Here is a 26410-nt window from a genome sequence, read left to right as displayed (position 1 = left end):
CATTCGGTAACAGTAAGAATGTATGTAGTTTCAAAAACAAGAAAAAATGTGTTAAAAAATTAAATGAGTGTATTTAATATCTTATGGAATAAGAAAAAAATAATTCTTAACGCGTAATGAACGGGCACATAGAATCGCTTCCGTAACCAAATTTTAATAAAACACAACATACGGTTAAACTATTTTAAAAGGAAATAAATGACGATGTTGATAATAAATATTAATAATAATACTAATAAAAATGATGACAAACTATATCCCGATATAACAATCAAGAGTAACATATTATTTCACAGTCATCATAATAAGATGGGGATGTGACAAAAAATATATCTTTAATGAATGAATGTATCAGTTTTACTTAGAAAAAAAAACACGATGCAGTAGAAAAAAGAAGCTGAGTAAGTTATAACTGTTAACAGCAAATACGTATGTACGGTTATATCTAATGAATAAAAACAAGACTATGAATAGTAAACTAACACGCGTATTATGTGCGATAACGTAACGTATATGATAATACCGTACAGTGTAGGACGTGCAATCAGCTGAGTCACGCGCTTACACGCACGTGCGATGCGGTACGTCGAGGGGGATCGTTATAGTTAGGAAAAGGGAGTTCAGACGCTCTGGTCAGCTCAACATTCAAGTCTCGCTCGACTAGATTCACCCTTGAATGTGTTATGCAGTAAATGTTACACTCGCGTGTGTGTTTTTGTAGAAGAGCGGAGTGCGAGTACGATGCCGTTTGGAGGTTACCGGCGGGCGGGAGCGGGAGCGGTAAGTAAAACACCGAACGAATGAGCGAAAGCGGTAGCGATTCTACGAACGACACGGCTGTACGTACCGCACCGCTGTACTTCGTGTTTCGCTTCCGTTACATGTCCGTCTTTTTAACAACATCCGACGAACGAACGAACACAAAACGATCGATGATGGACCGGAATCTTCCCGACCTTTCTCGTCTTCATCACGCCCCGAATCTGGACGAGACGTATAAATATAAGTACGCTCGTACACGTATCTCATCCTTAACACGCGCGCGCAAGCATTCATCCCTACCTTCCGACCCGTCGACCCGGTCTTAACATCGTTTTCACAACGCCGGCGATCACGTACAAGCCGACACGCTTTATCACGTATAACACTACAAAACAAAAAAGCCTCGGTTCAATTCACTCATCTTTTACAACGGTACAACTAGGTCTTTAGGTACGGTGTAATCTAGATAAAACACGTGTTTTACAATCACGGAATCCGGTGGCATTTTTAAATTTCATTACACCCGGTTGCATAATGTTGTTTTTGGACGTTTCGATTAAACGTCCAAAAAAATAAATCGATGAAATAATAGGTCCGTTTAACGGATAGTGTTAATTTTCATTGGAAATTTACATTTTTTATACGGCCGTTTCTTGAACTACAATGTATATAATAAATAACTTACCTGTTAATTTTCAACCGCAATTACTTTCTCTGAGAGTAATTACGATCACCGTACAACACCGGTCCTTGTAATACGTAGAGTGAAGATATCACTTGTAGGGCAAATAAATTAAATTTAAATGACGACGTAAATTAAATTTGCCTCGGCGAAGATCGCAACGGAAACCACTTAACGTCGTTTAAGGATAATATCGGATTCTTGTTGGTTGTTATTTTTATCGGTGATCGCCTGCAGTAATTACGGTTATGCCACTTAACATATACGTATACTTCTACTTATGATATTCAATGACAACACGCGACGATCATCGATAAAGTACTAGTAACGAGTTATCCGGCTCGACTATGGAAGAAGGAAAATATATATCGTATGCCCACATATATACAAACAAAGGATTTACTTCCCTTAAAGTAAATAAAAAAAAAAAAAATTGTGTAATGTTTATCCTTTTTTATCGGTAATAATAATAGGTATTATTACGACGACCTACCTAAACGGAGTCGTAGCACTTCTGCATTCCATTCTAAGAGACCGAGTTCAAATCCCGGACGAGTTTGACATGTTTATACGCTACAATCACCATTTATTATTAACTGTAATCGAGGCGGTTAGCCTGTTGTTTTATTAAATAAATAAATATAATTTGTCAGGATACGTTAAGACAAAACAATCTAAAGCCGATAATTTGAAACGCTTTGACGTTTCTAGTAAGCGGAAACTTTTTATGATCTCTGTAGTAAGTTGTGTGTAAAAATATGCTTTAAAGATGCGGCTTATTTTATATTTTTGTCATTTTTTTACTAGCCGAAGAGTTATTTTAACAATAATTTAAATGAAAAAGCTGCAGGATATAACATTTTATAGTATTTTTTAAAACTCTGATCAAAGGTATACAATACAATAAAGTTATTTAAATGTCATTTTAAATTTATACGGTCTTACAGATACCGACAACGCGATCCCATAAATTATCAAGGTTATTTAACTCCACTTTTCATTCAAATTTCCAACATTTTATTTTTGTGTTTAACGGTAACGAAAATGATCATCGGGGAAAAAATAATTCACGCAATCGTACTTTCACAAAATTAAAGAAAGATTAATACTGACCCTTGTGTAACGGAATTTTTTAAATCACTCCCTTCCCTTTTCCAGAAGGGCAGCCACTGAAGACCTTAATTCTTTATCCACACTGCTTAAAAAAACTCACAATTTAATTAAATCAGCACATGCGACTCCCTCCGGAGAAGGGGGCGCGCATTGCTCCCTCCAAACAACTAGGCCCCCGTTTTGGCGTATTCCTGCTAGCCCATAAAGTGCTAGCACTGAAAGGACTTCAGCGGACGGTCTGAAGGGAATCACGTCGGGAGCACCAGGCTCAAAAAGCTTAATCTCCCACGGTCGGACCCAGTAATGGGTTCAGAACGCCGGTCTAAACGGATAAGAACGCAAATAACAAAATCCGTCCGTAAATAAAATAACATTTAAAACCTACAACCGACATTAAAAGAAAACCCTTGAAACACGCCCGATTACAGAATCATACAGCAGCAAGGGACATTGTCCAGGCTCTGCGATTCGTAGGGAGAAATGCTGATACACCCGCCACTTATGCGTTCCGTTCCGTTCCCTTTTCCAAGGGCGCTGTGCCCCTCCGGTTCTTATATTATTCGAGATATACATTTTTAATAACAATTATTAAAAGATATAAATCCCTGAATACATAACAACCTGCCTGTTGATACCGGCACAGAACTTAACTAATGTTAAGTTCTTTAAATTTTCAACTCGGAAAAATTAAAACAATTACACGATTATCTTAACTTAATCATCCATAATAAACTCTCAACTTTGACGTAAATTTCAAACAGTCGTTGTATAAAGAGTAATGATTTTTAAAAATCAGATTCTTTTCTTTTTTTAACTTTTATATTTTACATTTATTTTAAGGTACGGATAATCCTCCGACAACGCTATTCGTATGAAAAAACCTTTGAAAGAGCCACAAACCTGAGAAACCTAATGTCGATAAAATTAGAAAACGATTCGCGGACAAAAACATACAGACTGACACCGGATATGAGATAAGACATCCGGATTGTGAAACGCTTTACTATTCTTTTTATATTAAATTTTTCAGCTAACTTATTTGAATTTATAAGCGAAAAGATTAATTTTTACTATTAATCTTGTGACGCATCTCTGTTACTCTTTCACCAAATTGCGTCTTTCTTATTTTTTGTTCGCAGAGAAAGTAATATAATCTTAGCCTTCAAAAATTTCCCGGTTTTAGCCAAATACATCACCCTCGAATCAGCAGTCATACGTTAAAGGGAAACTACTCCACTCCTTGTCCGCTTCTCGTAAAAGTTTGATACAGATGCCTGTTACACGAGGTATCGTACCGTATTTTATCTACATAGGTAAACCCGATCCAGAAATATTATAAAAAACATACACCAACATGCAAAATTGCTCTTTAGGTTTGTACAGTTTTAGATAAAACGTCGAAAGAAGGGGTAAAAATGGGTATTCAGAATCGTTACCGATAATATAACTTTCTCTTATATTTTATACTATAATAACCGGGAAAGTAAATACAGCTGTTTATGTTTTTGTTTTTTTAAACCCGCTCGCTAGTCGTCGGTTGTGTTTTGTGTCTGGACTCGTGTTTAGAAAAATAAATAAATAAAAAAAGAATATTCTGATACTCGTATAAAAAGTCGATTACAAAGTTAAGGATGTACAAAAAGAAAAAGAGTAGAAGATAGACAGGTTTTCACGAAAGAAAAAAATTATTATGTTTTTTCCCTTTTTAATTTCTGTTTCGATTTATTTTCTATTACTAAATCTACTGGCACATCTCCACCACCTCCACCATCACAATTTAAAGTCCACGAGTTCATTACGACATGATTACATCGGTCGCTTGTATTACAATGCACCTAAAATAGCAAATCGCACGGTCAGTCGTTCTAATAATTTCTTGATTTTTTTTCTTTCTTAATTTCTTTTTTTTTTACTTTTATTTTTATCAACATTATTATTATATTCATTCTTTTTTTGAAACTATATTATTCTGTAATTTTACTCGGTGCTATAATAGGAAGAATTCTTTGAAGTATAGTTTATTAAAAAATATAAAAATAAAATGAGATGAAGACCTAATATGATCAAATTACCAAGGGTTTGGATCCGAGATGGAATTAACTCTCATTCTGTTACAAATTATAATATTTACTATCGTATTAAAAAAAAATTGTTATATAGATTGTAATATTAATCGTAGGCTCACCGATAAAAAAAGATATCACACACAAACACACACGCACACGCACACACTCGCTCTACAATAATATGAAAACTAATTTTAAATTTCCCATCTAGTTATGGTTATTATAATAATTACGGTTCCGCTTGAATACATTTATGCAGTTGTGCATTTGAGTAGTTTAATTATTATTAGATACTCTAATGAAATATTCCTAATGTATTCACATTACATCAAACTTCAAAAAAAAAACAACTCGATAAATAATATTTTTAATTATACACTAATTAAAAATATTATTGATCGTCGACAGAATAAATCGATTGTTTTCCACAAAAGAGGCTACAACATTAATCTGTCGTTTTCATCATCTATACCGGCATTTCTTACGGATGTAATGCGTGTGAAAAGTATCTCGAAAAGATAGCAGTCAGCGGTGTTACATTAAACGTAACATCGGTCGATATATAGGAGGTCCTGGCGGCGAATAGACTGAAGGTATCATCACAGGAACGAACACCTGAATTTCAGGGGTTTTAGTACGCTTTTGTACGATATATTCGGCTCGATTGTAACGGGAAATTCTCCCCTCACAAACCTTAACCTTAACGATATTAATTGTTTTTGTGAACGGCAGCAGGCCGTTCCATTTTCGTGAACGACTTGTATGTGGCGTCATTCGGCTTGCAACCACCGAGTTTTGATATCCGACTTACACACGCATAACTACCCGTACTTATTTAACCGTTAGTTAAACTGTCAACTCATTAAATATATATTTAACCGATTCCTCCTCGATTTTTGAGCCGATTTCATCCGATTTTCTTCCTTTATGGAAAGGCTGAATTTAAATAAAGGTAAATTTACTGTATCTTTCACGGTATTTTTATCGGAATAGCACAGAGATTAAGCGTTTGCCTTTTCTTTAAGAAGGTCGACGATAAAGGCCTAATGCGAGTTAAATATTAGCTCTACCGGCATTCTTCGGTTCCGTCTATCGGCTGTGATTTATCGTTAGGTTCCGATAATCAACGTACCGTGCCTTCGCGTAACTCGGATTAACAGAACAGAAGGTCTCGACTAAATAAAGCTGCGGAATTTCAAGGTTTCATAATTTTAATAACACTGGTTCGCTCGCTCGTGATTAATTGTTCAAGTTTATTTCACGACAAAAATTATTATCGATGCAAATAAAATCGAATCCAAAATAGTCGCTTTGTCTTTCTTGAACGTTTTGCTTATAGGTCTAACGATTCGCACTTAAGATTATAATCTAATTTTAGTCTTTAACCTAACTTCTCTTACGCTTAGACGGATTCGCTTTGCGGTACAAAAATAATTTTCCAAAAATAAATAAAGCGCAAAATGATATTAAAAAAGTAGATAATAAATTTGATCATCGGAATCGAAGGGCTAATAATAACTTAGCCGTACAGTATTAACGAAAAGAAAATATTTACATCTGATATCGAAATCAAAAATCTACAAAACTTTCGTTCCCGATCCCTTATTTTAATAAAATGATTCAATATAGCGAATATAAAGGCATAACATGCATTTAGCATTAAGCTCAATTTATTGAAAAAAATACTCGATTACCAAATCTGATCTATCTTCTGTTTCTACAAAGGTTTATAACATTTTTTTAATTAGATTTCAACTTTTTTGACCTAATAAGGTTAACCGGCTATTTACTTGAGCTTCGACGACGAGACCGTTCAAACGAAGTACATTCAATACTGAATACTATTACGTATTTTAACAAATATTTGAGAAATTAAATAAATTTAAACGATTTTTTATTTATTTTATTTTCGCTTAATACCGGTTATTTGTGTAGGATTATTTTAAAATACATATAGGTGAGAATAATTGAACGAATCCCTTTTTTTATGCAAAACAGTAAGAGGCGTTTCATTTTTGAGCTATTAGAACAGATAAGTGGCTTGATGGAAAGTAAACTTAAAGTAAAACTTAAAAAAAAGAGTGTGCGCGCGCGTGTTTGTATATATGTACACGAGAATATTTGTTCTAAAAGGTATTAAAAAAATTCGGCAACCCTTAAATAACTTTTAAACAGTTAGAGAAAATTCAGCAAACGCTTACAACTCGAAACGATTTACTTTTCGTTATAAAATTACACAGGCCCCTGTGCTCCCCACTGGTGAAACGACTCAAAAATTTTAAATCGAAATCGTAGAATTGTGCCGCATAATTTTAAAGGATATTGAAAGCTGCGATAACCCTAACCAAAACGGCAATCATTTAATATTTTTCACGGCTACCTTCAAACGTGCACAAAACTTCGTTCCAAGTTACGCCTCCAAACTGAAAATTAGATAGTTTTGATGTAGAAACATCCTATAATTTCTTCTTTTTTACTGTTACATAACGAACGACTGTTTAACACGTATTGTAGAACATTTTTGAAACTAGCTATAAAAAAAATAATAACTGGCCGCCACTTTGGTTAGGATTGTTGGAGCCCGATTTTCTTACGTCAATATTATTTTTTTTCCAATAACTCTTAAATAGATGTATCACAGTTTGCCATTTAAAATTTTTGGATGCCTTCCATGAGGGCTTGAGGTGTAATGAGCTTGCCTCGAAATATATGTTGTTTTGAAGTAGCAGCATCTGCCACATTTAATTTTTGTATTGTTAACGGTTGAAAAGTTATTTTAGGCTGTCTCTCTTATATATATAAATATATATATCTATTTATATATATATATAAGTTGGAAAGTGGTTAACGTTTGAAGATTTGTAAGACATATGAGCAAAGTCAATCTAATGATCAGCCACGTACGAAACGATTGTGTTTCGTATCTCCTGGCATCTTTCTTCCTCGCTGAATAAGTGAAAAGCAAGTGCTCGGAACGAGCATGCAATATCTCCTTTGATAGATTTAACTGTTTGGGTTATAACGTGTCTTTTCGATTGACATGTTTATTCACTTTTTGAAATACACTAACCTGTTGACTCGTAAAAAATCATATGACTTCTTTTTTCTTAAATGTTTATAAACGATCCGTAGGAAGAAGCAACACCGACAAATAAGAGCCAGAAGAAAGAACATGATGATGCCCGTCAAAAAATCATACGATTTTTTCTTAAATGTTTATAAACAATAAATAACAACATTAATAATACATTTAAATTAAATTTAAAAATTAAATTACTAATAAATTTTACTACCGTAATCCATTCATTCAATAAAGCACAAATAAAACACAACTATTTTGACACGAATAAATCGATACTGAAATTACTATCGATCATTCATTTGAACCCCTTAAAATCAAAATTTCGCAAAATCCTTTCTTAGTGCACGCCTACTTAAAGATACGAAGGTACCCTGAAAATTTTAAGTCACTACATATAATAGTTTTGGCTGTACCTTGATTATGAGTCAGTCAGTCAGGACATTCTCTTTTATATACAACATATATATATAGATATACCCGACCCGATTACTGCAGAAATCATGCTCAATCCGTATCATAAATCAGCCAGTTAAATAATCAACAATATTCATTTTAGGAACTTATAAGTCTGACCTTAAGGAAAAACAATAACTACAACTTAATTTCAAGAAAATAGTATTTATTTTGTTCCATTTCAGTTTTTTTTTTTTTTTTTTTTTTTTTTTTTTTGTTTTTAAATTGATATTTAACACAAAAAGTATAAGTATTTTTTTTTTTTCATTTAAAATTCAATCGGTGTTTTATCTGATAATATATCATTAAGAAAAACCTGCGGGGTAAAATATTAACGATCTGTTCAGTTTGAAATGCCATGCCAGATCGGGCTTCAAACCCGGGACCTTCAGACCAAAGTCTGATACGCTGATGATCGGTGGTGCGATAGCTTCGCACAAATATATTACACACATAGTAATTCGACCGATATCTTATAAATTCATCCATCTCTTCATCATGTAAATTAATGTATGAAATAAAGAAATAACGTTATTCTAAGTATTTTTAATAAATACCAAACTTTAAAAAAAATATAATAAAACCAACCCGTTGATACTGCCACAGAACTTAATTAATGTTAAGTTCTTTAAATTTTCAACTCAGAAAAATTAAAACAATTACACGATTATCTTAACTTAATCATCCATAATAAACTCTTAACTTTGACGAAAATTTCAAACAGTCGTTATATAAGAGTAATGATTTTTTTAAATCAGATTCTATTCTTTTTTTAACTTTATTTATTTGAATTTCTAAGCGAAATTTTTTTAATATCAGAATGGTATCGGACATTATGCGAAAACGATTCGATATTAAGCTATCGGCAGAAAATATCTTGAAATCGTCTTTCTAAACGATGTAATTTTTAGTTTAAAAAATCATCTGTTTAGAATAACTTGAAAACTTACTACAACATGATCGCTAACGAAATAACCTAAACGAAATTGAAAAATATACCTATTCTTCAGTGATAAATTATTATTTACCGAGTAAACTTTACTGAAATGAACGTTGAAAACGCAATGAAAATATACTAGTATGGCGTAATATTAAGAAAATCGTATATTAAATTAAACCTTTTATAAAATATGTAATTTTTGTTGCCAGGGAGATTTTGCGTAGGATTACGGAAGTCGTATTATCGTTTGCTGGCTGCACAGTATTAAAAAAGTTCTTGTAAATGCATACTTGTAGATATAACACTACTAACATAGGTACGAGGGCGTACATTAGTTTAAATAAGATAAAATGAGAACTAACAGCCGTTCAAAGTAGCGAGATGAAATTCTTTAGCATATTATACAGTTGTTACAGTTTATCATAGCCATTGTCGTATCATTTTTCCTTCATCCACATTTATCCAGCAAGTCGTGCGAGTAAGCTTATTTTTAAACAACTCGTAATAAAATAAAATGTTTTGTTTCTTTTTAGAAAGAAACACCATCAGCAATCCGTCAAAACGTTTTCATTTAATAAGTTTTTTGTTCGTTTAACCGCATTTGGTTATTAAATCGCCTTCGGATTTGTTTTGCCGGGCGCAAAAAAGAGTGCGTTAAAAATCATTACGATCTGACCGACGATAATAAAAACTGAATCGTTGAAAACTTCGGTACAGAAAACGATAAAGAGGTTAACAAAGGCGGTTATAACGATTATAAAAGGACAATTATAAAAAAGTACGTTATAATTAGTAATCGAACTAAGGACGTCATGTTACCGACATTAATCGTCTTACTGTCCTATTTTTAATTAAGTTAGTCGATGAAGAGCAAAATATACTGTAATCAAGTAATACATAAAGAGAGACTATTTCTATTAATTCGGACATTTTAAATGAAATCGGTACCAAAAACTGAAATTATTATAAAAGATTTTGTCGGCAGGTGGTCCGGCCCGCAAAATTTACTCCATCGCTATCGGTCGTAGTTATAACGACAAGTCGTAATCGTATCTTTTCGAGCTCGTTTGTGAATCACAAACGATTACGGCCTTAAAATACATCGATCGTTAAAAATCTGCAATTATAGATCTACCCGAGATGACTGAAGCAGTGTTGGCGTCGCTAATAGTACAGCGGAAGGGATAAACGTACCGAGGCAGAATTATCATGTGCAGCAAAAAAACCAGTTGCCGATCCGGTTCGTCAAAACTGTCCTTTGACGAGTAAAGATCCAATGTAGATACATTTACGGTGTAAATTTTGTTCCGTCAGAGAGCCTTCTGCAGAAGCAATTTATACTACACGGGGAGGAGGATAATTGTGCGGCCTCAGGAAGAAAAATTGCCGGTATAGTTTTTAATGTAGTTACGTTTGTACTGAAATACTTGACAATGATTCGCGTGTAATCACAATCACTTTGGACGAACAAGAAGAAATCGGAAAGCTAAACAGAAGGTGGAGTATACGCCCTGCGAGAAAAAAAGCGCAAATTTGAAAGGAAATATATAATTCTTTTAAATTTCACTGACGAAAAGAGAATACTCTGTGATGTTTTCGTATATTTCAATATTTAACAAATTGTTTAGAAAATAGAACGAAGAATTTTGTCTTACATTTCCTTGATTTTACCGTTAACAATTAATAAATACAATTAAGATTAATTAATAATAATTTTACGTATGCCGTTATGATTTTAAACGATTATAAACATGTAAAACTTGTACTTATAAAGAGACACCCGACTGATCGCAAATTAAAAACTCTTCTACAACGTACACAATTGTCGACCGAGTAAAGACCCAAGTGTTCTGGGTTACATTTATCCGGCCCTGAAGTCACACGACGGTATTGTAAATTGTCTCGCATAAAAACACGCTTTTATCGGTTCTTAGACCGTCCAGAGAAGTGATACTGTGCAGTGTATGTACAAATCAAGTTTAATACGGCTTCAAAGATTTTGTCATATTTAGTGAATCTTATGTAACCTACAACAGTCTGTATCGGCCAAAAGAAAGTCGATCTCCGTGGCGGAGTTTTAGCGTCTCGGCCTTTTATCCGGAAATTCCAGATTCGAATCTCGGTATTTTTTCATACGATTCAAAAGTTTATTTACATATCCAACGCACAAGCTACAAGCATATGTGGCGATATCATTAATAAAAAGTTTTTTTTTTAAATCTCAGACCGAAACAATACGGTAGTCTCCTTTGAGTCGAGAAAGAATGAGAGTAAAATACACGAGCGTTTCAGTTAAGAAAATTGAAAGCTACCGGATCCTGTTCCCTTATTTTCTATTTCTGAACTGAATGCTCGCTAATTTTTTTTTTTCATTTACTAAACCATCAGAGATTATAAATTGTACATTTTAATGTATTTTGATTATTATTCGGACAGAACTATCAAATAAAATTAACTCCTGAGTTTAAAGGTTGTTTACTTAAGAGAAATCGCCACACCGTAAAGTTACCGCTAAGATAGAACATTAAAATTCTGTATAGATGTACAGAAAAGCGTGAAAACCAAAAGGGTTACGGTACCTACATGAAACATGTGTACATATATTTATATAAATAAAAGTATTTAAGTCCAACGATCTAGACGCTATAACACTTACGTTCAACGAATTCAATACACTAGATCATATATGTTTCACAGCAGAGACTACGACCTGCTAAATACTTATTAAATATTTTACAACTCTTAACGCAAACTAACGTCGAGTAACGTTTATTTTATTTAGATAAACGAATCGTGCTTTAAATTACGTACAGCCTAAATAATCATTATCTAATTACGGGCTAACATTTTACTTTCATTTGACATAAGATGTATTTAAAGAGATAAAAACCAGTAAAAACAAGAACACATAAATTATATTTGATTTGATATAAAGCATTTAGTTAATCGCGTATATCATTACAAGGTGTTTAATAAACGTTGTTGCTTTTCTTACAAATAATATTAATAATAATAGTAACACTTGTTCGTTTGGGCAAACACTTACGATACAAAAAAGCAATGCGAAAGAAAGATAGTATTATACAAAAAGTAAGAGATAGCGATGGAACGGAAAAAGATTGGAACGCCTTGATCGTGTGGCTTTTACAAGACACTAGCCGCACCGTATAACAACGACTAACATCAGAACTGATTATCTTCAACCAAACGCGAACGCACGCCCGCGCATCTGTTCTCTTGAGCTAGCTATCGCTACTTTGAAACGTTGTGCCGCGTTCATTCGGTGGTTGTATAGTAATAGTAATACTAATATTAGTTCCAAAGGACGCGTTAGTAATAATCTTTTGTTTTAGGAATCATTATGTTTCTTGGTATAAAGATTTTAATCACTTTAATGTTGTAGCATTACGTCCGCCCTATATATAGCCTATACATATAAATTTTATTTTCGATCGTAACAGAACCGGGGTTACCAGGATCTTCACTCTTCGATCTCGAATAAATGTTTTATTTTTTTTATTTTTTTACAAACTTATTAAATTATGACGAAAGAAAAAACCGTATCGCATTCGTAATAATTATCGTTTAAAAATTTAACAATTAATTCGTTTAACGTTAAATATAAAAACTGAAAGGGAGTCTTATATCACCGGCTTTTCAGTTATCGACAAATAATCGCTATTTTATAAAAAGTAAGACCGTTCTACTTTCACTCAAATGTTGTTATAACCGAAGGTACATCGCTTCAAAATCACCGAAAAATATTCAACGCTATTATCATAGCTGTATATGTAGGGGGAAAACCAGTATAATTATAGTTTAATAATGAATTAGAAAAATACGATAAACAGTAGTTAACTTACCGAGCATTGACTGATGTAGGATGTCCGACCTCATCGGCTGAAGGTTTTCTGAAATCAAAATCGGATTCCTTAATTAGATTCGCTTCACGGTACAGAGTATTATTTTATTCCCCCATGCAGATGGGAATTATATCTCATCACAGCGACGTATAAGTTATTTTCTAATACTCCGTTTGCTAGATAAGTACAAATCGAACAATCTTTATTTATCCCTGCATATATCGCGTATGAAATGTATAACCGAACACTACGGATTAATAATTATAACAAAATTCAAATTTTAGAACGCGAATGTTACACGTTGTATATCGAGTCTTATATTTCTACTCCTTATACGCCTTCATTATATTTTTTTAAAAAAACCATCAGAAGGTAAAAAAATAATTCAATCGTCGATTCTCTTTTAAATCTAGACTTTCTGAATTCGGCACCGGATTATAAACAAACAACTGAATGAATTCGGCCCCCAAATTTTACCGTCGAAATTTGAAGAAAGAACTATAAAGTTTTATATTTTTTCCTTTTTAATTCCGTTTTGATAATAAGTTTTTTAAATTTTATTTCAAACATTCGTTTAGTAATTTAATTTTTATTTACCCGTAAATATTACATATAAAATTAGACCTACAAAAAATTCATACGTATGAAAAAAGGCATTCCCTAGAAACTACATAGAAACTCAACAGATTTCTCGCTTTTGCCTTTCCAGCGATATGCCTTTTTTATTCGGTAAGGTTATTGTTTTGTAGGCCTACTTGTATAATATTTATACGTGATCCCAAACTTTCTGAAATATTAAAACGCTAATACATCATTTTATATGCTTTTTTATCAGAATAACATATGATACGGTTATGCTAAAACAGACAATGCAATGTTAAATAATGATGATGACAATAATTAAAACAATGTCTTCCAGAGGACGTTTTCTATTTGTTTTATTTATTTATTTTTTTATTTAATATATCTCCCGGTTTATTTAAAATACGAAAAAACTACAGCTGACCTCCTAGAAGAACTTCCTCTACAAAACTGCACATTCAGAAACGTTGAACATGTAGCGGGCGCGTGCGTGTGTACAGAGCTTTCGAAAGTCGCTGACCAGTATGCCTTAGAATTATGTGGTGCATTCTGCGTTAGGTCGGTTGCCCTGTGGTATTGCGCATGCTCAGTAATAAATCAAGACGTCAGACGATGAGTGTGATGGAGCGTACGTGCTCTTCCGTTTCGTTTATCGGAATCAATAGTTGCGAGAAACGAAATGGATCTTTCGGTAGAGGAACGAATTTTTCTCGTAGAATACTAGTCTTTCGCGAATGCGATAAGTATACCGATTAAGCGTGCACAAGTTTTATGAAAAGTTTCAAAATACTCCTTGATAATACGGTTCGAACGCTTATCAAAACATTTCAAGCAACATGCTCTGTCGGAGACGCTAATCGGAGCGGAATACCTTTAAACTAAACGAACATAAGCCGCTTTCTATTTCGGATGCTACGGTCAAAAGTCCATCAAAGTCAACGCGTAAGTAAGGACAGCATCAATTAACCGCCGTGAATTAAACGAACAATTTTGACACGACACGAAAATTGGAGTCCGGGTTGATGCAAATAGAATGCGCATTACGGGTCTAATCTTTTTTGAAAATACAGTTAATAGAGATCGTTACTGCGCTATTTTAACAAACTTCATCAGTCGATTAACAGAAGTGGAAACCAATCACGGGCGGTTCCACCACAGCGCATACAGATAACAGGTCGATGACTTTTTTACGAAATGTCTTTGGCGAACGAATCATTTCAAAGGGTTTGTGGCCAGCACCATCGCCCGATCTTACTCCCCGGGATTACATTCTACGGGGGCAGCGAAACAAGCAGTGAATCGCAACAGACCACGCACGATTGACGAACTAAAAACCGCAATAACGGCATACTAGGAACGAAACATTCCAGGATATCAGCCGGTTAAAGCGTTTGAAAAAAAATTGAAACGTGTGCAGTGTTGTATTGATGTTGGAGGTGATTTCAACATCTTTTATAAACTATTCCGATTATTGTTATATCAGTTTCTATAAAATAATGAAATAAAAATACAAAGTAATAATTAAGAAAGGTTCGTCAAATGAAGACACCATAACCTACTTTTCAGCGGTTTTAAAAATTGAATCGGTGTATTTATCCCATACAAATCAATATTCTATCTCTTAAGCGAGCAACAATAATCGATAAAAATTTGATTTAATAATCGAACGTAAAGATTAAACTGACGGATGGTAAATGAATCTAGAATGTTAAACGACAGGAAAACTGCTTTGTAAAAATAAGAGAATCCGCAAACATTTTAGTATATTTTCGTGGTTTTTTTTTCAGTTACCGAAGTTTTGTGTCCATTTGTAAAAAAATATTTAAACCGTTTTACAATTAATTAGAAAATTAAAAACTTTAACTTCTTCACTTGTCTAAACTAAAAATCTGAAATCTTCGCTAAAAAAATTATTATTCTTAAAAAATGACAGTATTCATTTGTACCGAACCAGGCAATGAAACAAACATCGATACTTGTTTTTTTTTTTTTTTTGTCTTTTTTTTTTTTTTTTTTGTCTTCAGTCATTTGACTGGTTTGATGCGGCTCTCCAAGATTCCCTATCTAGTGCTAGTCGTTTCATTTCAGTATACCCTCTACATCCTACATCCCCAACAATTTGTTTTACATACTCCAAACGTGGCCTGCCTACACAATTTTTCCCTTCTACCTGTCCTTCCAATATTAAAGCGACTATTCCAGGATGCCTTAGTATGTGGCCTATAAGTCTGTCTCTTCTTTTAACTATATTTTTCCAAATGCTACTTTCTTCATCTATTTGCGGCAATACCTCTTCATTTGTCACTTTATCCACCCGTCTGATTTTTAACATTCTCCTATAGCACCGCATTTCAAAAGCTTCTAATCTTTTCTTCTCAGATACTCCGATCGTCCAAGTTTCACTTCCATATAAAGTGACACTCCAAACATACACTTTCAAAAATCTTTTCCTGACATTTAAATTAATTTTTGATGTAAACAAATTATATTTCTTACTGAAGGCTCGTTTAGCTTGTGCTATTCGGCATTTTATATCGCTCCTGCTTCGTCCATCTTTAGTAATTTTACTTCCCAAATAACAAAATTCTTCTACCTCCATAATCTTTTCTCCTCCTCTTTTCACATTCAGTGATACTTGTTTTATTATCCTAAAATAAAATATCGATTTTGGAAATCAAAAACCACACAAGAAATTTTACCAGGTAAGTTATTAATTTTGGCACGATGAAAATATTTTAAATAAAATCGAGGTTTATATCAGGTAAAAAATGGTGAATAAGTAAGAAACCTCTAAAAGTTGAATTTTTTTTGAAATTTTACCGAAAGAAAAAATACGAAATACTATTTTTTATAAAATAAGCGGGTTTAACTTACAAATAAAACATGTTAATTTGAATACTAATTATAGATCTAATTCTTCGACTCCCGTTCGATTTTAATTCTACTGCAAAATAAAGCATTACTCCAGAAAAATAAATTTTCATAAAGTACATTTTTACCACACCCGCTACACTTGGTTATCGTTTTCCTATTTTTTGTCGACGGTAAATAAATATCGATCGGCTACGGCGTACATATAAACAGAAAGACGAACAAAAAGAACGAGCGAGAAAGAAAAGAACAACTAAAAAGGTATCAAAATTCCATTAATAAGCTACTATAAAAGAGAAAATAATAATAATAATAAACGTAAATACAATGTACGAGTATACAGTAGTGAAGACCCTAGGCTAAAAACCTCTCGACCCTACACCATCGCCTAAGTAATCCGACCAGAACAGCTCTTTTATTCTCATAATAATCATTATGACAATAAAAATTTCATATTATAGATAAAACATTGTATAAACGCACGCGCACGTACACTCAGTAAGAGAGAGAAAGAGCGAGGGAGTGACACCGTCTATAGAATAACATACACATAATCTGCCCTTCGATACATTAGTCAGTATATCTCACAAAAACATAAATAAAATTAAGGGAATGTTTTTCCAAAGCGATTAAATTTTATCTAGTATTCGATTCAAATTATAAATATTTTTAACAAGGTTTTTCGGTAATTACGTGAAACGACGCTTAAAAATAAATTTTCAATAAATATATTTGTAAGTTTTAAATATTCCGGTTTTATTAGTTTATTTCATCGCTAGACGATTTTTCGATTTTTAACAGCCGCTTATTTATAAATTCTGCTAATTTATGTACATTAGGAGCCATAACACAATCGCTTTAAGCGACCTGATACGAGACATCAGTCTGTAAAAAAAATATTAACGTTCCTAATAATAACGACTATCCCGTATCAGATGTACTAAGTAAAAGTTAAAAGATTTCGACTTGCGACGCTCCTCTGCGTGCGATTACCTCCATTGAGAAGAGCAAAAGGAAAAATTACAGTTTACAGTATTTAAAATTAGCATTAGTATTTAATAATTACTGTGAATAAATTTGTAAAAGAGTTTTTTATAATTCAAATCGTTCAAAATTTGAATCCGTATTAATCGCTAAACGTAGTAATTCGTAAAAATAAATCTTTTATTCTGAAGGGTACACGATAACAAATAATATAGATCGCACCAGCAATTGGCGGTAGATATGCTTCTCCAGGGATACAAAAAAAGGATCTGTCCGTTTAATAAATTCATCGACAAAATAATGCTCTTAAATAAATCGGAGAGAAGATTTAAACGGTTCGGTAGTTTATTAAAAACGTCATCGGAAGCGTAATTTTTCGTAAGGCAAATTATTATAAGTTACATGTAAAAGTTCCGTTGTCGGTTCGGTAGAGGGGGATAGTTTTTTTATAGGAGGAAAATAACCGACTACTCTTTTCAGCAAACGATCACATACGTACAGTCGGGTTAACATTTAATATTTTTTTTAACGTTAGTTTACACGGATTATACTTACGGGCACCAAACGATCGTCTGGCAACCCTTTCTTTAACGTGAAATCGTTCGGAATTGTTGGAAGAGTCCAAAGGGATAATATTTTGCTTTAAACGGGAAAAGCAATAATATTTAAGGATAAAGGTAAAGTTTGTCGAAATTTCTTTTTTTTGTAAAAATATTTTCTAATAAAACCGTAAATTGTTGAAAATAAACATCATCCGATTTATAATCGTATAATAAATATATCTTTAATAATTTAGCTATTTTTTTTCCTTTATTTTAACAGAAACCTCGTTTTTTAGGCAAAATATATATATTTTTTTAATTATTATTGAAAAATTCACTAAAGAAGTCGATTCAAGTTTGTTTTTCAGAATGAGGTTTAAGTACTCGACTAGAAAAAAACATAGGTTACATAGCACACATCATGCGATATGCGACTATTCGTATACTAAAAACTAAGTTCATTTTTTTAATTTTAATAAGTTTAATAAGTATCCGTAGCGATGAACTAAAAAAAATAGTGATAAAGGACGGTAAGAAATAGGTGGTTACATGTAAGAAAAAATCAACATCGACCGAGTTATAAGGGTAAAAATCAAACAACAGCCGTTACTTTTATTTTGATAAACATATAAGAACGCTAAAAGAGGTAGAAGACATGTTTATACCATTAGGGATTCAAATATTTATGTATTAAAAAAAAAGTATCGTGTAGAAGTCCATCTAATTAAATAAAAGGACAAACAAGACTAAAGGGGTCATTCGTTGCATTTGAAGAGTCGAGTACGAACCGGGGTCTGGGATCCACAACTATCGTAAGCGGAGCGTTAAAAAAACATTATAAATCAGAGGATTCTTTTTCAAAGCTTCTTTACAGTTTTATACGTCTCTCCCACTCTAACTCTCTCTCTCTCTCTCACATACACACACACTCCCTCTCTCTCCCTTTTTTTACATTCCTATTCAGACTAGATAAACACGGACGTACACACGCGTCGAAATTTTGACATTTTATACATCATAAACGTTATTAAGATAGTATCTTACACGAAAACGTAATAATATATCGATTATTACAGACTAAAGAGATGCCAAATTTTATTTAAATATAACCTTTTTTTTTATTTTGCGATTAAATTTTATCCGATAATAGATTTAACTCTATTAAAATAAAAAATAAATTTAAGATATTGATAAAAACATTAATTTAAGGTAGGATATTTTTAATAGATTTACGGTTTCGTAAATAATTCCGGGATATAGTATTACTAAAAATATTACATACAGTCGGTATATTTTTAATTAATAAATTACTTAGCCATTAATAGCATTATATTTTTGCCTATCGGTTGGAGCCCCTATGTAATTCGCTACATAAAAATGGTAAAAAAATCTTAGTACGATCTTATGCTAATTCCTGATCGTGAGAAATTCTATTCGGACAAAAGGCGTCAACTTTGTCACGTTAACGTGATAGTTACTGCCCATTGGACCTTACTGAGGAGAAATATTTAATCGCATTTTCAAAGGCACACATCTGCGGTGTAATAATAATTATTTTTTTTATTATTACATTATTATTAATGATACAACAAAATGTATACTTCGGTTTCTTGAATTTTCTTTTCACTAAAATATATATGTTTGCAAGATGGCCGATAAGCGAGAAACCCGGTATTCCGAAAGTGATTTAGCCGGGGACAATCAATTAGCGACTACACAGATGGTTGAAAATCATATTACATTCGTTTAATTGCTGTAGAATAAAAATAAACTATTATTCAAAAAAAAAACAAAAAAACTGGTAAATCTGAGCGATTACACACGATGTACCGTAGCAGATATGCTTAGAATTAGGAAAATTCACGATCTAAAAATGTTGGAAAGAATGTTAAAGTTAGTTAGGGTTTTGTAGAGAGAGGTTAGGAATAAAGTACAAGGGCATTAAAATATTAAACACCATTTCGTAGGGCACTATACGGAATTTATATTTAAATCGAAATATACTTACAGAGAGACTACACCAAATATTCCGTGCTATTAGTTCTGTATACAACGGAAAATCATTACGTTGAGCATCTTCAGTCTTCAACGGCTGATTTTCAGTTCGAATGACGAATATTAAGGTTAGTTTATTTTGCATTCCGACACTTAATTCTATGGATACCGGTGTTCTTTGGTGGTTGGGTTTCAATTAACCACACCACTCAGGAGCGGTCGACCTAATTCTGTTCTAGACTACAAGTTTACCGGTACGTTTACACTTGCATTGCACTACGTCTTCAGCGACGTCAGGCCCGGCAAGCCAGTAGCGGTTATTGCATTCGCCTATATATATATATATATATATATATACAGTCAGACCCGGCAGTAGCTGAAAAATCAACTGGAGAAAACAATCATTATATATATATATATATATATATATATATATATATATATAAATTGGAAGAAGTAAATTTACATCAAAATAGAATAAACGTATTTTAAAATACATTTTGGATTCAGATTATGTTTAAATTCATTTTTCAGAATTTTTTTACTCTTCTGTTGTGTGTAAAGAAAAGTTATTAATTAATTTATAATATTAAATGAATACGGAAGTTATTAATTTACCTAGATGTTTTAATATTTGTTATTTTATTTTTGTGATATCAACATAGTGAGTCACTGTACATAATATGCATGTTCGTACAAGTCCATACTGCGCGCGTTCACAGAGGTCCGTATCTAACCGGTTAATAATCATGAATTAAACGACTACAAATTGTTTTCTGCCTTTAGTTGAACGTGTTTAAACGAAAACGATGCTGTTTCACTTTTCCAGAAACACGGCTTTCTACACAATCGGTGTACATGTGAGCGGGAATACGACATGATTTTACGAACCGGTGCTACAGTGAGGGATGTACAGAATATAAATACGATTCTGACCGATTATAAATTACTATTTCGTATAATAGTATTCTTCGTTTACGCGTGGGCAAAGGGCCTAGCATCGTCCAAATTTTGTGAACGTGAATTAGAAATCGATCGCAACACTTTTGTGGACTGGAATAATTATTTGCGCGAAGTTTGTGCTGACCATATCATTAACAATCCGGTGATAATCGGCGTACCCGAAATAAAAATTGAAATTTACGCGAGTACTTTTACTCGACGAAACATGTTTTCCATCATATACTGCCTCAGTAGTGGTTACCGACGAGAAAGTAACGCATATTTTTTGGTCACGGTGCCAGACGGAAGCTCGCAAACGTTAACGGTTTTAATAACAAATTACATAACTGCGGGATCGACATATTTTTCGGACGAATGGTGGGCATATCGGAAAATTGCAAGCTGCTGGGAAACTGTCCGCTAAACAGTTAATCGTAAAATTATGTGATCCACAATCGAGAGCCCGCCCGCAAATTATATAAAATTCATGGAAATTACCGAAACACCGTAAAAAAATTCGGTGCGGTCCAGAAAGAGGAATGATAAATTCGTATCTTGCAATGAGAGAGTTCAGACTTTTTGTAATTCAGAGAGTAATAGACTTTGCGTTTTATTTCAAAAAATCTTCGCTGACATTGCCGCTTACTGACCTCTTGAATAAAAGCTGTCAATATTTAAAATAAAACTATAAAAAAGAGGATCAGCGAAAAATCATTATTTGAAAAGCCTAACGCAAACGGTTATTTATTACTCATATCGTAATAAACGTAAAAAAATCGTTTAACTTAATTTTAAAAAGAAATTAATTTAATTCACAAAATCTTCGATTACTTGCACAGAAATATTTTACGGGTGATGATTTATGGTAACCGATTTAAAATTACCAGTGTTGCTTGGCAGTTAACGAAAGACTACCCTTTTTATTAACGAGATGAAATTTCCAGTTGTAACAAAAAAAAAGATAATATTTATGGAATACAATAAGACTATTCTCAATTTTTACTGTTACAAAATCAAGCATAAATATTTAAATTCAAAAGCTTTAAATAAATAAATAACGAGATTTCTTTAATGTCCGTACTGTTTCACGTGTTTTTTTAGTCTATGGTTTATTTTCGGAATTTTTGGGGGATTAGGCGGTATTTTTAAAGCCGCATGAATTTCTTCAAGGAAAATTTCGAAATGAGAATTTATACTATGTCATAAATACCGTGCATGAGGAGCGGGATTCAAACCCAGAACTATCCGGATGAATGAAAGAGATGCTAGCGTAGTTTCGGGGTTGAAAAATCTATTTGAAACATTTCAAAACACTTCAGGGGTGAAGTAGTGTAAATAAACAAATTTGTTACTCTGACCGATACATAATAATATATTTTACAAAAACTGGTAGATATGCTATTCCATGGATAAAGAAAGGAAAACGTCATAATATTTGCCTGAATATAAAAGATAAACCGCAGTAAAATCGTGATCAGAGCAGCACCACAGAATATAAAATTTATTATAACGTAAAAGATACGTGCGATTAAAATCAATATTAATTATTTAATATATTTAAATATATGATATAGTGTGAAAATAAACACATCAAGATATTAAATATAAAAAACAACTAATAATAATTCAGAATTCAGAAGGTGACAATAAAAGTTATTTCACAATATATTCCTGTTTATGTACAGGTCTTAACGAAATGTAGAAAATTCAACGGTTTTTCTTAAATGTTTTAATTAATGTTATTAAAAATTCTTCACGCAGTAATATTATTTCTGTAATTTTTTAAAAATTGTTTTAAATAAATTGGTAAGAAGATTTTTCCGAACGGTTCGGTAATTTGTTAAAAACGGTGGTAAAATTTAAGGGCCTTCTTGTAAGCCGAAATATTATGTTGAGCTACACGAAAACTGTATTGTTGTCTGGTTTGATATAGGTGGATGTTTTTATTTTAAAGAATAAGCTACTATTACTTTTAGCAGAAATTGGACGTTCATAAATGTAAACACAAAGATAAGATTTTTAATTTTCTAAACATGAAACTACGCGATTCATACTTAGAGGCTCCAGATAATGAACCATTTATTTTATTTTTGAAAACTTGTTCTGGCTTTTTGAGGGGGCCCCACAAGGAAAATAAAATATAAGATAAGAATATATGCAAGCGTAATAATATTTATTAATGACGACAAACTTAGCGGTTTATTAAGATGCTTCAAGGAAAACCGGTACGGTGAATGAAAAATTGAAGAAATACGTATTGATAAATTATAACCGTTGTATTTTATTTTAACAAAATCTTTGATCGTCCCAAAAGAATATCTAATGAAACACCCAAAAATATATCGCTTTCAGCAACAGTAATACAACCGTAATCATTAATGGGAATTCTGTTCATGCGACCAACGATGTTACGTTAATCTAAAAAAGCACAACGCAACGGTTTTATCGTATTCAGAGTTCGAAAACGGTACCAAAATTTGAAGCCCGATTAGATAAATGAAAATTTAACTGATATTTTATCGCATCTAAACTAAGGTTCTGAGAAACCGGAGAAACTATCACTCGACTTCACTTTAATCAAACAATAACATTCAAGAAATTTTGGCAAATTGTAATATTTGCCGTACTTTAATTTATTTCATTTTTTCTAACCGTTCAGAGTTGTAACGTAAGAAAAACTTGTCTTTGAAGAGTTGTAACTCGTTAATTGTGTCGTGAAAAAATGTAAGTTTTATTCTATATTAAATGTTGTTCTTTACTTGATTATTATTTCGATTTGTAATTTATTTGAAGTAAACTTATTGGGATTATAGTAAATTACGCAAAGAAAGTGCTGTCGTTTTTCATCTGTTTACCGGTTTAACTTCGATATTTTATACCGAGTATATAATCAATATTAGTTGTAGGAGATTTATTATAACAGGTAAAAATAAATTTAATTATAAAAATTTATCATTATCTAGTATTACTTCAGCTGAAAGGGTAAGAAATATATATTACCGATATAGTTTTCGTTACTGGATCTCTATTTGTGTCATAATGACACGGTTGTGGAATAAAATAAATTGTTGAACTGCTGCTTCTACTGTAAATATTTACTATATTTTGTACCGCCATTAATACATCGATCAGATTATTACAACACCGTCAGAATTCAAAATAGAATTAAAGTAATAACTTTTAACTGCGTGGCATATTTATTATTAACTATTCTTTTACATTTGTAAGAAAAAATAAAACCGGAATATCTTATAAATAAGAAAATTACGTAGGAATAATTATGCTGTTTAAAAACTAAATGATATTGCAGTTAAAGGCGATTTACAAATAAAACGGTTGAAAATAAGTTAATATGAGACACGATTGTACATTACGAACAAATAAAACAACAGAACTTTCAGAAGTCAATAAATAACGAGTATAACCTGCAAAATTTACTAATGAACACATTACCTCCGCTTTATATTAAAAGCAAATTCTTTCTCGGTTGTTACGATACTTTTGAAAACATTGCAAATAAATACGGCAAAATACAATGAACAGATTTGAGCCGCAGTAAAACCAATAAGTAAATTATAATTATAGGTTATGATTATAAACATTTTTAATACTACTTGTAAAATAATAAAATAAAACGTAAACTTATTTAATAAAACTGACCGTTTGTAATTATCACAGCCGCCCGACAATAACTTTGAGTCTGCATAAAAATGTTGGGCCAGATCCGCAAGGCCAGCCATGTTATCTCACACACCATGATATGATAACATCAATTCGTATTACCGTACATCGCAATAAAAGAAAATATTTACGTATCTGTACAAGAAACAAACCGCAATCGTAAATCGTTCCACACATCACATTTTGTTGATATATGAAAACAAAAAAGGTTAAAAAACTTTTTATCAAGTACACTGGAAACGATCAGTCGCATCAATAGATCATCTCTTTTTAACAACACTGAACCTACTACTAATACAGGCACGGCAAGCGAAGAACTACAAATGACGCTCGGGCTGTTCGAAGTAGTAGCCTGTCTGTGAGACTAGCAAGTTACTTTACACACACAGCCGGTCGCTGATAGGACCCTCCTCTATACTACTCGGTATCAAACCCCCTCCCTACTATCCCTCCAACGTTGATTATCTATTTGCCAAGCTGCCCGTTCTAGTCGTTATAGGTAAAGTTTATCATTTATTACATCTTTTTTTTATAAAATCTATTTAATTACCAAAATGATACCCGAGATTACATAAATTAACCGATCTCAGTTTTTATAAATCGAGAATCAAATATTTTAATCTATTATTTTTTAATGTTTCTTTATTATTATTAATAGTACTATTTTTTTAATAAATTCTACTCAAAAATAAAATTAATATATTCCATAAATTAGTTTTTAAATTTAAATTTAAAAAAATTATCTTTTATGTTGTACTGTTTTGTAATTTGTTCCATCTCTCAAATGCCATTAACCGAATGTTCGCTATTGGTATGACCGCCTACCGGTCAAGACCGATCAGTCCCGACAATTTATAAGCTATTCCTAATAACAACAAGCATCCGATGCCTTGTTTACTATTGAATGTGAGGATAAGAATGACGCGGTTTCCAAGCTGAATATATTTTTACATATCGGCACACGAATCTAATGAAACACAGGTGATAAGTGCAATGTTCAGTCATTTTTACTTTCGGCTTAAGTAACTTTTATATATATATGTCGTAGGCGAATTGAAAACTCAGGGTTATTGTAAAGAGCCTACGACATTTTCAATGCGCCCGACAAATTGAAAAATTATCTAGCAATTTCTAATCAGACTGATATTTTTCAGGTGCTGTAATGAGTCAGTACAACTTTAGCTAATTATCTATTTAATTATGTCCCTCCATACTCAGTGAACATTTGTAGGGAAATGATAAGTATAATTTTACCAAACTTAACCTACTAGCAAGCGTAGGTTAAGTTTGGATAGATTATATTTATAACATTATTAGAGTAAATAAAGCTTATTAGAGTAAATAGCGATTTACTCTATTTCACTTTAATGAGCAATCAATTGCGCGTTTTCTAATTAGCCTAAAGTTTGCGTTCATTACAATAAGCCTGAAAAATATCGGGCTGATTAGAAATTGTTACATAATTTTCCGATTTTCCGAGCGCATTGCAAAATGACGGTTCTCTTTAGAATAACCCTGATTTTTCAATTTGCCTACGATATATACATCAAATGCTTTAAATCTCTTACGGCCTTAAGAAAGTTTTGAGTAGATATGTAAAATAAAGATGTAAGTTTATTTAATTGCGATGTAAATACAAATTAAACAGTTACCGTTTTCAAAATCGTCGAGTTTGTATGCTGAAATATCTTCTCAGATAGCCCTTTCTTTTTACAATATATCCGTTTATATCGTTTGTGTTTTGTCCTAAGGCAAAATGCGTTTCATTAGTTAGAAATTTATTGTCGTTATTTGAACCCTTTTTTCTTTAATTTTTAGACTACGCAATTTTTAATTTTATTATTATTTTTGG

The 26410-nt window shown here is 32.4% G+C and overlaps 1 protein-coding gene across 1 annotated transcript in view; it reads right to left on the bottom strand.

Moving 5' to 3' along the window:
• trh (PAS domain-containing protein trachealess) overlaps positions 1-23994 on the bottom strand; it is a 421208-nt gene extending 397214 nt beyond the window's left edge. The window contains exons 1-2 of the mRNA XM_075372093.1: positions 23878-23994; positions 12962-13029 (exon numbers count right to left, since the gene is read on the bottom strand). Of these exons, the coding sequence (XP_075228208.1) occupies positions 12962-13029; positions 23878-23994 (185 nt within the window). The remainder of the gene's footprint in view (positions 1-12961; positions 13030-23877) is intronic.
• Between the last annotated feature and the right edge of the window lie 2416 nt (positions 23995-26410).

This window comes from Lycorma delicatula, chromosome 7 (assembly GCF_047948215.1).
Source record: "Lycorma delicatula isolate Av1 chromosome 7, ASM4794821v1, whole genome shotgun sequence".
NCBI classification, from domain to species: domain Eukaryota; kingdom Metazoa; phylum Arthropoda; class Insecta; order Hemiptera; family Fulgoridae; genus Lycorma; species Lycorma delicatula.
This window is presented reverse-complemented; position numbering and strand designations above follow the sequence as displayed.